Source organism: Scyliorhinus torazame, chromosome 3 (genome assembly GCF_047496885.1).
Source record: "Scyliorhinus torazame isolate Kashiwa2021f chromosome 3, sScyTor2.1, whole genome shotgun sequence".
Taxonomy (NCBI): Eukaryota; Metazoa; Chordata; class Chondrichthyes; order Carcharhiniformes; family Scyliorhinidae; genus Scyliorhinus; species Scyliorhinus torazame.
Window position 1 is genome coordinate 235,728,830 of NC_092709.1, and position 14,559 is coordinate 235,743,388.

A 14,559-nucleotide genomic window follows, 5' to 3' on the forward strand; every position below is an offset into this window, starting at 1 on the left:
TGGGCATTGCCTCGGAGAAGGCTGTCCAGAACCCAGCAAGCTTGGGGCAAGCCCAAAACATGTGGGTGTGGTTGGCCGGGCCCCTCTGGCACCGTTCACATTTGTCCTCCACCTCCGGGAAGAACCTGCTCATTTGGGTTCTGGTCAGGTGCGTTCTGTGCACCACTTTGAGCTGCATTAGGCTTAGCCTTGCGCAGGAGGAGGTGGAGTTCACCCTGCTCAGGGCTCCGCTCCAGAGTCCCCATCCTACCTCTGTCCCCAGTTCGTCCTCCCATTTTTGTCTGGTCCTGTCCAGTGGTGTTCGAGCTCTGTTCAGTAGCTGTCCGTATATTTTCCCACATAGGCACAAGCAGCGAGAAGGGGGGGCTATCAGGTCCTCTGGTAGTGTGCTTTCTGGGGCCCCAGGGTACCCTACTGTCTCTTTGCGGAGGAAGTGCTTTATTTGGAGGTGTCTCAATTCCTGTCTTTTTGCTAGTTTCCACTTCCTCATCAGTTCGTCCAGTGTTGCCAGTCTGCGCCCTACGTAGACCGTCAGTGTGCCCCCGTCCTGCCGCCATCTTTTGAAGGTGGTATCTTGCATGGCTGGGGGGAAACTGTGATTGCTGCAGACGGGGGCCATGGGGGACATTTTGGTTATCCCAAAGTGCTGTCTCAACTGGGTCCACGTTCTCAGCGTGGCCGCTACCACTGGGCTCGTTGTGTACCTTGTTGAGGAGGATGGGAGTGCTAATGTGGCCAGGGCCCGGAGGATTGTTTCTTTACAGGATGCCTCCTCCATTTGTACCCAATCTGTGACGGGTTCTTATACCCATCCCCTCACCTTTTCTGCCGTTGCTGCCCAGTGGTAGTATTGTATGTTCGGTAGAGCCAGGCCCCCTCTGACTTTCCCTCTTTTCTGTTCTGGGCTGTTTTGATCAGGAGCCCCTTCAGCTCTGTCCCTCCCCCTTTTGGGTTCACTGGGAATGTCTCACTTTTGCCCAGGTTAAGTTTGTAGCCCGAGAAGGTTCCAAACTCTTTCAGTATTTGCAATATTGGCTTCAGTCCCTCCTGTGGCTTCGAGACATAGAGGAGCAGGTCATCTGCATAGAGTGTGCTCTATGTCTCCTCTCCGGATTCCCTTCCAGCTTTTTGCGTCCCGCAGGACTATCGCCGGGGGTCCGATCTGTATCGCGAGCAAGAATGGGGACAGGGGGCAGCCCTGTCTTGTTCCTCTCTGTAACTGGAAGTATTCAGAGCTGGCGGTGTTAGTTCGGACACTCGCTTTGGGAGCGTTGTACAGGAGACTCACCCAGGCAGTGAATCCCGTCCCAGTACCTCGAGGAGGTAGCTCCAATCGACTCTGTCAAAGGCCTTTTCTGCGTCCAGGGAATCGATCACCTCTGGTGTTCTCTCCCGGGGGGTGGGAGGGTCATTATCACATTCAGTAGCCACCTGATGTTCGCTGTGAGCTGCCTACCCTTGACAAAGCCCGTTTGGTCTTCTGCGACCACCTCTGGTACGCAGCCCTCCAGCCTTTTGGCCAGGACCTTGCGATAATTTCCGCATCCACGTTCAGCAGTGAAATGGGTCTGTATGATCCACATTCCGTCAGGTCTTTATCTTTTTTGGGTATCAGTGAAATTGTGGCCTGCGCTAGCGTGGGGGGCAGGGTGCCCCTTGCCAGTGAGTCCGCCAACATGTCCCTGAAGTGTGGGGCCAGGACTGGTGCAAATCTTTTGTAGAAGTCCGCCAGGAACCCGTCGCGTCCCGGTGCTTTCCCTGCCTGCATGGAGCTGATGCTCTCCATGATTTCTCCCAGGTCTATTGGTGCTCCCAGCTCTCCCCATCTGTCTTCCCCCACCACTGGTAGTTCCAGTCCGTTTCATCCCCGCGCCCCCGTTAGGGGGCTCGAAGGTGTACAGTCCCCGGTAGAAGGTCTCAAATGCCCGATTGACCTGCTTTGGCTCTGTTACCATTCTGCCGTTGCTATCCTTAACCTGCGCTATTTCCCTCGTGGCTGCTTTCTCAGCTGGTGAGCCAATAGGCGGCCAGCCTTGTCTCCGTGTTCGTTGAAGGTCTCCCGTGTCTGGCAGAGTTGGTACACTGCTTTCCTAGTGGATAGCAGACATTTGCAGCTTTTCCCTCTCCGCCAGCAGCTCTATGGTCGGGGCTTCGGAGTACTTTCTATCGACTTCCAGAATGGAGTCCACTAGCTGTTGCCTGGCCACCCTCTCTTCCCTAAATCTACTTGCCTGGTAGGCTATGATCTCTCCTCTGATCACGGCCTTCAGTGCCTCCCAAAACATGGAGGGTGAGACCTCCCTGTTTTGGTTGTTACTAACGTAATCGCCTATGGCCTGTGACATTTTTTGGCAGAAAACCTTGTCGGCCAGGAGGTCCGTGTCCAGCCTCCATGTGGGGCACTGGGCCCAGCCTGTCTCCAACCTCACATCCATATAGTGTGGAGTGTGGTCGGAGATAACGATCGCGGAGTAGTCCGTTCCCGTGATCCCTGGAAGCACCGATAGCCCCACAGCAAAGAAGTTGATACGGGTGTATACCTTGTGCACCTGCAAAAAGAACGAGAACGCCTTTTCTCCCGGGTGCAGGAACCTCCATGGGTCCACTGCCCCCATCTGTTCCATAAAGGCCCCTAGCTCCCTAGCCATGCCAGCCGTTTTCCCCGTTCTGGGGTTTGATCGGTCAGTCAGTGTGTCCAGCATGCAGTTAAAGTCGCCCCCCATAATCAATCGGTGTGTGTCAAGGTCGGGGATTTCTGCCGTGGTCTTCTTTATGAATTCTGAGTCGTCCCAGTTGGGAGCGTACACATTTGCCAGTACGACAGGTGCTCCTTCCAGGACACCGCTGACCATGACGTACCTTCCCCTGGGTCCGTAACTGTCTTGGTTCCTGTGAACCTCGTCCTTTTGCTAAGTAATATTGCTACCCCCCTAGCCCTCGTCCCGTAGCATGAATGGTACATCTGTCCCACCCAGCCCGTCCTTACCAGCAGTCGGTCCTTCTCCCTCAGGTGTGTCTCTTGTAGGTAGATTATGTCTGCTTTTAGGCTTAGGTGGGCGAACACTCTGGATCTGTTCACTGGGCCGTTGAGTCCCCTTACATTCCAGGTAACAATCCTGGTGTCATGATATCCATATTAACATATCATGGTGCAATCACACACACACTGATGGACAAACAGTTGGACCAACCAACACACACATAACATCGCAGCCAATCACCAGTGAGAGCACACGCACTATAAAACGGAACACCACAGTTCCCGCTCATTCTACCAGGAGATAGCTCAGAGCACAGAGCTCACAGCATGCCACTCAGACATAGTCCATGTGCTGAGTGCCTCACTAAGATAGTGATAGGGCTGGGTCCACAGCTTAGCTGGTTAAGCACGTACCCAAGCCAGCAGTTAGTTGTAACCGTTGTTTAGACAATAAAACAGAGTTGTACCATCTACAGCCGTGTTGGATCATTTGTGCAGCAGAACACCCAACACGACATCTGGTGGGGGGGGTTTCTGACCCCCTGGTCCTGTGGGATCATCCATACTTACCTGGTGGATGCGCCCCTGCACTCCGGGGTTTCCCTTTGTTTGGGAGCAGTCCAAAATGGCCAGGATCACCGCTATCACCATGGGGTCATGCCCCAATGCTCAGGGGTTTCTCTTTGCCCAGGGGGCACTCAATGCGGCCACCAGCTGTGTGTGTGCCACACAGGTGCGCCCTTGCGCTCCAGGGTTTCTCTCTGCCCTGATGCCCTCTCGAGCGGCTGTTTGCGGCGCCCTCTTGGTTCCTCACCCTGCTCCATGCCCGCCGAGGCCGATGTCTGTACTGCTTTACTATCTCACCCTTCTCTTTTGTTCTGTGTTCTCCCCCAGACTCCTCTCCCCCCCCGAGCCCCTGTACCTTTGTCACCCCCCTGCGTTCTCCCCCCCCCTTCTGCCCCCTCTCCCTTCCTTGTGCCAGGCGCTCCCCATCCCCTGAGAGGGGCGCCGCGGCCCTCCTTCCTTCCTGCCCTACCGTGCTGGCTCTCCTCGCTAGTACGGTAGCCCTCCTCCCAGTATTCGCCCAGTTCTGGCCCGGTTTAACCTTTCTCCTACTGGCCCTTGTCTCGCCCTCCTATTTGCTTTCCTCACTCTCATTTCCCTCGCTCCACTCCCCCCCCCCCCCCCCATTGCATTGAGAGAGAAGATAATCTCTGAGACAAGACAGCACACCCCCGCGCAAGGCATAACCCCCATGTGCACAGTTCATGAGTCCATTGTCCTTGTTTGTGGTCTGTCCTCCGCTCTTTGTCCTAGTTTTCCGTTCTTTTTCCGTCCTCATGTCTTTCAATGTGGTTGCGTGTGATCCTCTCCCAGCTTGTTCACCCTAACGAACTCATCAGCCTCCGCTGGGGTGTTAAAATACAGCTCTTTCCCCTCAAATGTTACCCAGAGTTTGGCCGGGAATAACATCCCAAACTTTATCTTGTTTTTGTGCAGTGCTGATTTCGCCTTGTTGAATTCAGCCCTCTTTTTGGCCAGGTCTGCCCCAATGTCCTGATACACCCTCATGGTCTTCCTTTCCCACGTGCTCTGTTTTGTTTCCCGGGCCCACTTTAGAATTCTCTCCCTGTCCTGGCGCCGGTCCAGCTTCGCAATAATTGCCCTGGGCTGGTCCCCGACTTTGGGCTTGGGTCGGAGCGACCTGTGCGCCCTGTCTATTTTCGGTGGATTTGGGAATACCTCCTTTTCCACTAGTTTGCCCATCATTTGGGTGATGTAGCCTGTTGGGTCTCTGCCCTCTATCCCCTCTGGCAGACCCACTATTTTAATGTTCTGCCGTCTGGACCTATTTTCCTGGTCCTCCACTTTCCCTCTTAGGCTCCCCTGGGCTGTTACTAACCTTTTGACCTCGGCTTCTAGGGTTATCACCCTGTCGCTCTGGTCCGAGGCGGCCCTCTCCAATTCCACAATCGTTTTTTTTCTTCTCCTTCACTTCCCTTTCCAGGCCTTCGATGGTCTGCTGCATTTTGTGCGTCATCTCCTTCATCATTGTTTGGAACTCCGACCAGAGCGCCTCCTTTATGCTGGTCGCTGCGTCCTGCTCATGCTCCGCTGCTTGGTCCGCCATCGTTTTCCCTTTCAGGCTCGCCTGTACCTCCGTCTCGTCTTGTGGGGCCGCCTGCCTGTGCGTCCGCCGCTCATGCGCCTTACCTTCGCTGCTGCTGCTGCTTGTGGCTCGCTGTCTCTTCACCTTGGTGTTTTTCTTTCCTCCAGCCATCTGTCTGTCTCTCTTTATTTCCCCGCTGCTGTTCCTTACCCTACTCTCACTTCCCCCACTCCTCTGCTCTCGCTGGGTCTGCCTCACGCTTCGGGTTTCCCTTTTTTTTTGTTTGGGGGGGTGCGGTGTTGTGGTTGGTTACCTTCCTCCCTTCCTTCCTTTCTCTCTTTCCTTGTCTCTTGATTCATTTACTTTTATATTTCCCCCCTTCTTCGTCTCTTTTTTCTCCCCCTCCTTCTCACTGGGTCAGGAGGGTTTGGGAGAGACGTATCCTGGTGCGGACCGGAGTCCCTCTTTGTCTCATCCCTCATCATGTGGTCACTGCCGGTCCGTTGCAGGGGGTGGTGGGGGGACCCTCTCTCTCTCTCTCCTGCTCGTTGGCCCCGCTGGCTCCGAGCGCTTGTGTTTCTGGCTTCGCGGTCCGGGCTGCCGCTTCTCTTCTGCCGCCCACGTTCTGCTGTGCGGGGAGGGGGCTCGGTCAGGCAGGCTCGCAGGCCTGCACTAGTTCTGTTCGGGGACGCGACTGTCCTTGGCCGCTTCTGAGCCTCCAGCTCCGGTTCATCCCACACCTTTTTCCCCCCCTTTTTAAAAATATTCTCTGGCTCCTCTCGCACGCTTATTTCTCCCATGGGCTTCAGCTTATCGTTGGTCCGGTCCCTTGCGGCTTTTTTTCCCGTCCTGTTCATACCTTCAGGGGAGCGCTACGTGTGTTCTTTCTTTTTTTTAAATAAAAAAAACAAGAATAAAAATACCCCCGAGACTAAACAAACAAACAAACAAAAAAAACCTGAAAGTTTAGTCCTTTCGCGGGAGCTGCCTCGTGCACGTCTTCCCCCTCTAGAGCTCTACCGGAAGTCCGATCCCCCATCTTGATGATCATGATAGAATAGGAGATATGCCAGACCATGGTGTTACAGATTCTGGTTGTATAAAATTCTGCTTCTGCAGTTCTGCTGATGATCTACAGCACCTCATGGATGCCTAGTTTTGAGTTGCCAGATCTGTTTGAAATCTATCCCCTTTAGCATGGCACAACATAATAGTGTATCCTTGATGTGAAGGTGGAACTTAGTCTCACAAGGACTGTGCAGTGGTCACTCCTACTGTCATGGACCGATGCATCTGCAACATAGATTGCTGAGGATGAGGTCAACTAGGTTTTCCCTCTTGTTGTTTCCCTCACAACCTGCCACAGGCCCAGTCGAGTAGCTATGTCCTTTAGGATTTGCCCAGCTTAGTCAGTAGTGGTGCTACTGAGAAACTCATGTTGATAAACATTGATGTATTGAAGTTCCTCACCCAGAGTATATTCTGTACCCTAGTCATCCTTGATGCATCCTCCAAGCAGTGTTCAACATGGAGGAGTACTGATTCATCAGCTGAAGGAGGGCAGGAATCAGCTGGAGGTTTCCTTGTCCTTTTTTGACCTCTCTCCAAGAGACTTCAGAGGGTTCTGTGTTCAGAGTCAATGTTGATAACTCCCAAGGCAATTCTCTTTTGACTCATTACTTAAGTTATGACAATTGGGAGAAACCCTGCAGAACTGCACCTCAATATCTTTATTGCCTCATTTAAACTCAACACTCAATTTTTGAATTGGATCAAGTAGAATTGAAATTGAAAACTGGACAGATAAAAAAACTGGTGAGAATCTAGCAACTCGCTCCATTCTTGCTCCCAATCCCATTCTCAGTCGTATTTCCCACTCTGATCCCACCTACCTCAGTTCTGTTCAAAGTTGGTCAATTTGAATAGGAAAATCCAGCTGAAATGAAAAATGTAATTACAATAATGTATTCATTACCACACAGCCAACATGTCTGTGTTAAACAACTATTACAAGCTGAAATTTTCCAATTGTGATAGCAGTGATAAGAAAAGGTTTTGAGGAGGTGGTGGCATAGTGGTATTGTCACTGGACTAGTAATCCAGAGACCCAGGATAATGATCTGGGGACCCGGGTTCGAATCCCACCACGACAGGTGATAGAATTTAAACTCAATAAAATATCTGGAATTAAAAATCTAATGATGACCATGAAACCATAGTCGATTGTCGGGAAAACCCATCTGGTTCACTAATGTCCTTTAGGGAACAAAATCTGCCGTCCTTACCTGGTCTGGCCTACATGTGACTCCAGGCGCATAGCAATGAGGTTGACTCTTAACTGTCCCCTCAAGGGCAATTAGGGATGGGCAATAAATGCTGGCACAGCCTGCGAGGCCCACATCCCACGAATGAATAACATTTTATTAAATGCACGGCATTTTAAATGGTGAACTTTTGCTGTATCCCTTTAAATAATTGTCTGCTATATTATGTTGTGTATTGATAGTTCTTTCCATGTTCAATGTGCTTTAGTTAATTCTTCATCTTGTCTCTTAAGAACAGGTAGGATACATATTCTGCAATGCTCTGGAGAAATACTTTTCTGCACACAAATGCATTCACTCATTTTGTGGTTACATGATCCAACAATTGGAAATCAACAATGGTTTTCACATGAAGCTGTCTTGATATTACTATTGAGGTAATAGACATGTTGGTCGCAAAGTTTTTTAACAGGCTTACATTCCAACCTGGACAATTCATGTGTTCCCAAACTGATGTCAATAGGTAGCTTAATTAGTTCACTCCGAATGGTGTAGATGCGAATGTAACCAAAACAAAATCCTAAAGGAAAATTGATACTTAGCAGTATGAGAATGTTGAGAATATATACTGACGTACATCCTTGTTACACATTTTATATTTTCTCTGTAGAAGTAAATATACAGGAAGAACCGCTTGAGAAAATGAAAATAAAAGATTCAATTCCGGCACGGTCCTTCTTAGCTCCAATTTCTCACTATTGTGCTCATAAATGTAAGTGAATATTTATAAATTTGTTGCTGCAAATCATCTTAGTAAAGTCTGATCACATTTGATAAGTTCTGTATGACTTTTGTTTTACATTGTGGGGGTTAACATTTCTCTGTTCAATAATTCCAACCGTAACATTAGCATGCATACAAAATATGATTTCTCATTTTGCACTCATACTTTTTCTTTAAGGTTATTGAAAAGAGGAATCTCACCCCATTTGTATTAATAGATAAATGATAATTTGGTATTTTGCTATTATTACATTTTGTGACAATTGAATATGGAACAGTTGTCTCAACTGTCCCTACACTTGTAATGAGGAAATTTCTTATTTGGAGTATATTTTCACGCTCAACAAGGTAAGGAATATTAATATCAAAGAATAAAATATTTTGCAATTCCACAAGCTCCCAGGTCAGATGTGAAAAAAATCAGCTACAGTGTGAACCTCCCTCCATTAATTGATCACATATGGGCCATTCCCTCTCCACACCCCCATTACATTTCTGACAGGTAAGCGGTGGACAGGCAGGCTACTCACTGGATTTTATGTGCCCCCACCTTCAATCCCAAGCGTGGGCAAAGATACAGCCTGGAGAATTCATAGAATGTTTATAGGACATAAGGAGGCCATCTGGCTTGTTGTGTTTCTGCTGGATTTTGCAACAGAAACCCAGCTAGACCCACTCTTTTTCAAAACTATTTTATTGGATATAGGTGTCACAGTCTAGGACATCTTTATTGTCCATCCTTAATTGCCCTTGAGAGGGTGGTGGTAAGCTGTCTCTTGAACCACCAATCCATATGGTGTTGGTACACCCACAGTGCTGTTAGGGAGGGTGGACCAGTAGTTTGACACATTGACAGTCAAGGAATGGTGACATATTTCAGAGTCAGGATGGCAAGTGGCTTGGAGGGGAACTTCATGTGGTGGTGTTCCCATGTGTCTGCTTCTCTTGTCTTCTCGATGATAGTGGTCGAGGGTTTGGAAGATTCTGTCCAAGGAGTCTTAGTGAGTTCCTTGGTGACTCCCCCGCCGTTTCCCTGCAAGGGGTCGTTAAAATTATGAATGGGTTGGAGAGGATAGATGTGGAGAAATTGTTTCCACTTGTGGAAAGGTCCAGATTAGGTGCCATAAATACAGATAATTCCGACTAAATCCAATGGAAATATAAGGAGAAATTACTTTACTGAGGAAGTGGAATTCGCCACCACATGAGGTGTGAGGCAAGTAGCTTGCATGTTTTGAAAAGGAAACATGACAAGGAAAGGGAGTAGAAAGATGCTTTGAAATGCTCAGACAAGGAAGATGTCATTGAAGTAGATTTCAGAGGAGCATAAATATCAGCATAAACCAGTTGGTCCAAATGGCAGGATTCAGTACTCGAGATACATGTCTGATGTTATCTATCCCTTTAGATTTTGAAGTTTATAAGAAATCCCCTGCTATGCAGTGTGACTTTCTTTTATTTCCCACAGCAATCATTCACGCGATCGCTTTGAGAATGCTACTTAAAGGCGATTCTTAGCACCGAGGTTGAATCAAATAGGAGATCTTAGTCTGCCCAAACTCGTCGAAGTTCCCTTACACCTAGTATAGAGAATACCTTCATCCCATTAGTCTGGAGTGGATTTAAACTTAGGTCAGAAGTAACAATTTCTACTGCTCAATTTCCAAGTCGATTTCATCTCGTCATTTTGGTCATTTTAGTGACATTCAAATTTCTAATACTGAAAGTGAAGCTCAATAATATCCTCAGAGAAGTGAGTTGTTAATAAGCTCTATTCAATGTTGTTAAATACTCTGACTCGAAATTCCAAAATTCTGAAAAATTACATTTTATCTTTTAGATATTTTTTGACTTATATTTTCAATTCAGCTGAAGAGTTTAATACCATACATTTACTTGGAGTGTCAAACTCCAGCTTATCACAAAATAAACATGCACAGCCTGTTTTGAGAGGCTGAATCAATAATATAAATCTAAATAAGAATGAATAATTAACATCTGCAAAGAATCTGCCATTTTCTGCTTCCTAACTGGATCAAATGCAGTATTTATGTATTCACTGAATGTTGTTTTGTCATTTTCATTTTCTGCATAAAAATTCATGGAATAGTCTAATATCTGCGATCTTCTTTTAGAAAAGGCAAAAGCAAGTTTGTGATCTTGTTGTCATATTTGACCCGAGGGTGAGCTTCCAGCCACATAAACATTGTGGGCAGGATTCTCCGGTCGCCCTAAAAATAGCGTACTCGGGGAGTGCACCGCACGGCGAATGGACGGCCTCAGGACGTCACCGGAGACCCTCCCCCGATGCTCCGCTCCCAATGGGCCGAGTTCCTGACGGCGTGGGTCACTCATGCTATTTTTCTCCGTGGACCCCGCGTGGTGGCTGCGGATTGAGTCCAGCGCCGCCACAGACGGGATGGAGCCGTTCCAAGGGCAGTGGGGCTTTGGCGGGGGCTGGGGGCACTGGTGGGGGTTGGTCCGGGGGTGTCGAGGGGCGTTACTGGGGGACAGTTTTTGGCAAGCCGGGTGCACATGGCGGGCCGCCGCAGGGCGCCGCCATGCGTATGCGCGGCCACGGACCTGGCAATTCTCCGGCCGTATTTGCAGGTAAAGCCGGGGGCTTTACGTTGCGCAGCTGCTAGCCCCCCACTGGATGGAGGATCGGTGCAGCTGTTGTGCAGATTTTTCTGGCTTAAAACGCCACTGTTCCCACGCTGGCGTCAGCGTTTAGTCTCCAAATCGGACAATCCAGCCCATCATCATTGCGACGACCTATTTTGACCTCCAGCTCCATAACATTGTCAACTTCACCCCTGCCTCAAGAATCCTCATCATATGGGCACGATTTAACCAAATTGGTTCCAAGTGTGGTAGCAAGCAGGTTCTGCTGCTTGCTTCCCGACGCTCGGCCCAGCGAGACCGTCACCGCTAGAAAACGTTAATTGATCCACTTAACATGGCCCCACAGGCTTCACACCACAAATGATGGTTCCGCCGGCTGATTTGCCAGGACCGCGCTCGCCAGCCCCTCTCAATAACAAGGAAGAGCAGCATTTAAACCGATCCTGCACACTCAACCCCACTCAACTCGTAGTCATGCCTCTGAGAAGACCAGCCCCATGATTCGGATATGCACACCTGGGCAGAGAATTGGACACAGTTGAGTCCAGACTGGTGCCAAGGTTCTTGGAGGATCAGCCACAGGGCAGCCAGTGCCCCTGGTATGAAGTGGCAGCGGCCATCAGCTTGGGGAGCGTGGCCAGAAGGACTGGCACCCAGTGCCGTAAGAAGATCAACGACCTCGACCGGGCCGCAGGGATGAGTTGGCACCGGACCCTGGACCCATCCTCCCCCCCCAACAAGTATGCGCCTGGCACTGCCCCCGCCCAGCACCGTTCCGTGCCCTGACCCACCCATGTCCAGCAGTGCTGCCCACCCGCCCCTTCCCCATTCTCCCCACAATATGGCCCATATCCCCAACCCCCCCACCCACCAAGCCTCACAACCCCACAGCCTCTAAGAACAAAGATCCAAGAAAGGTACAGCACAGGAACAGGCCCTTCGGCCCTCCAAGCATGCGCCGACCATGCTGCCCGTCTAAACTAAAAGCTTCTACACTCCCGGGGTCCATATCCCTCTATTCCCATCCTATTCATGTATTTGTCAAGATGCTCCTTCAACGTCACTATCGTCCCTGCTTCCACCACCTCCTCCGGCAGCGAGTTTCAGGCACCCACTACCCTCTGTGTAAAAAAACTTGCCTCGTACATCTCCTCTAAACCTTTCCCCTCGCACCTTAAACCTATGCCCCTAGTAATTGACCCCTCTGCCCTCGGAAAAGTCTCTGACTATTCACCCTTTCTATGTCCCTCATAATTTTGTAGACCTCTATCAGGTCGCCCCTCAACCTCCGTCGTTCCAGTGAGAACAAACCGAGTTTATTCAACCTCTCCTCATAGCTAATGCCCTCCATACCAGGCAACATCCTGGTAAATCTCTTCTGCACCCTCTCTAAAGCCTCCACATCCTTCTGGTAGTGTGGCAACCAGAATTGAACACTGTACTCCAAATTTGCCTAACTAAGGTTCTATACAGCTGCAACATGACTTGCCAATTTTTATACTCAAGTCGACTCCTTATACTCTGACTTTTTATACTCTGTCGACGCTGCTCCCGCCGACTTCTCCGCTGTCTGGCTGATTCACTATCAATTACGACGAGGCAAGAGTAGAGAGTAATCAAGGCTCTATTAAGCAGAGATGTGTGGCCTCCTGCAGCTGCTACCAGAATGGGAGCAGCTCGGTGTGCACACACATTTATTCTCTGCCTACTGGGCGGAGCCAGCAGGCAGGGATTAACCCCCATACCTGTAGTACAGGAGCCTTACCGTATTACCTCTAATAACAACTATTATACAATCAGTGGTGACTACGACATTCACCCCCTGTTAAAAAAGAGTCCATCGGGGGTGGTGGAAAAATTTACAGGTTTGTGAAAAATTAAAGTTTACAGTTTGGTGAAAATTTACAAATTCAGCCAGTTGGGTGCCTTGATCCTCCGCTGTGAGCACCTCGGTCCCGGTGGTGATGCAGGCGGCGACTTGGTCGCCTATGACTCTGGGAGCGTGTTGTCCTCTTCTTCATCCCCGGGTGGAACCAGTGGGAGGACGGATCGTCCTGGGGCGGGGGCTGTAGTGAGGTGCGCTGGAGGGAGGGTGGGTGGCGCCGGGGCAATCGGAGGGGGGGGGGGTGTCGAGTGGTGGGCTGTGGGTGGGGATCCATCTGGTGCCAGGTTCCTGAGGGAGACTGTGGCCTGGCGCCCGTCGGGGTACGCCACGTAGAGGCGTACTGCGGGTTCGCGTGCAGTAGTTGTACCCTTTCGACCAACGGGTCCACCTTGTGGATCTGCACGTGTTTGCGGAGGACGGGTCCAGGAGCTTCCAGCCATGTTGGGAGCGAAACCCCGGAGGTGGACTTCCTGGGGAAGGCAAGGAGACGTTCATGGGGGGTTTCACTAGTTGCAGTTTAGAGTAGCGATCGAATGGACTGGAGCGCGTCAGGAAGGACCTCCTGCCAGCGGGAGACCGGGAGATGTTTAGACCGCAGAGCTAGCAGGACGGCCTTCCAGACCGTCCCATTCTCCCTCTCCACCTGCCCGATTCCCCGGAGGTTGTAGCTGGTCATCCTGCTCGAGGCAATGCCCTTGCTGAGCAGGAACTGACACAGCTCATCACTCAGAAAGGAGGATCCCCGGTCGCTGTGGACGTAAGCGGGGAAACTGAACAAGGTGAAGATGCTGTTGAATGTTTTAATGACTGTGGCAGACGTCATATCGGGGCATGGGATGGCGAAGGGGAATCGGGAGTATTCATTGACCACGTTCAGGAAGTACGTGATTTGGTCGGTGGAGGGGAAGGGCACTTTGAAGTCCATGCTGAGGCGTTCAAAGGGGTGGGAGGCCTTCACCAGGTGCGCTCGGTCAGGCCGGTAGAAGTGCGATTTGCACTCCGCGCAGACCTGGCAGTCTCTGGTGACAGCCCTGACCTCCGCAATGGAGTCGGGCAGGTTGTGGGTCTTTATGAAGTGAAATAACGGGGTGACCCCTGGGTGACAGAGATCATTGTGTCGGGCCCGGAGTCGGTCCACTTGTGTGCTGGCACATGTACCTCGGGATAGGGCATCGGGGGTCTTGTTGAGCTTCCCGGGACGATACAAAATCTCGTAATTGTAGGTGGAGAGCTCGATCCACCACCTCAAGATTTTATCGTTTTTGATCTTGCCCCGCTGCGTATTGTTAAACATGAAAGCAACCGACCGTTGGTCACTGAGGAGAGGGAATCTCCTGCCGGCCAGGTAATGCCTCCATGACCACAGCTTCCACGATGGGTTGGGCCTCCTTTTCGACAGAGGAGTGCCGGATTTCGGAGGCATGGAGGGTGCGGGAAAAGAATGCCACGGGTCTGCCTGCCGGGTTGAGGGTGACGGCCAGAGCTACGTCCAATGCATTGCTCTCGGCCTGAAAGGGGAGGGTCTCGTCGACCGCGTGCATCGTGGCCTTGGCGATGTCTGCCTTGATGCAGTTGAAGGCCTGGCGGCCTCAGCCATCAGGGGGAAAACTGTGGAGTGGATGAGTGGGCGGGCCTTGTCCGCATAGTTAGGGACCCAATGGGCATAATAGGAGAAAAACCCCAGGCATCATTTCAGGGCCTTGGGGCAGTGGGGGAAGGGGGGGAGTTCCATGAGGGGGCGCATGCGGCCGGGGTCGGGCCCTAGAACCCCACTTTCCACAACATAGCCAAGGATGGCTAAGCGGTTGGTGTGGAACACGCATTTCTCCTTGTTATACGTGAGGTTAAGGAGTTTAGCGGTGTGGAGAAATTTGAGAAGGTTAGCGTCATGGTCCTGCTGGTCGTGGCCGCA

The 14,559-nt window shown here is 50.7% G+C and overlaps 1 protein-coding gene and 1 pseudogene across 2 annotated transcripts in view; one reads left to right on the plus strand and one right to left on the minus strand.

Moving 5' to 3' along the window:
* LOC140409001 (putative nuclease HARBI1 pseudogene) overlaps positions 1–14,559 on the minus strand; it is a 378,119-nt pseudogene that overhangs the window by 189,891 nt on the left and 173,669 nt on the right.
* Positions 1–14,559, plus strand: part of ankrd55 (ankyrin repeat domain 55) — a 169,508-nt gene that overhangs the window by 142,568 nt on the left and 12,381 nt on the right. For both annotated transcript variants that reach the window (XM_072497012.1, XM_072497013.1), the window contains one exon: positions 8,025–8,126. In XM_072497012.1, the coding sequence (XP_072353113.1) occupies positions 8,025–8,126 (102 nt within the window). The remainder of the gene's footprint in view (positions 1–8,024; positions 8,127–14,559) is intronic.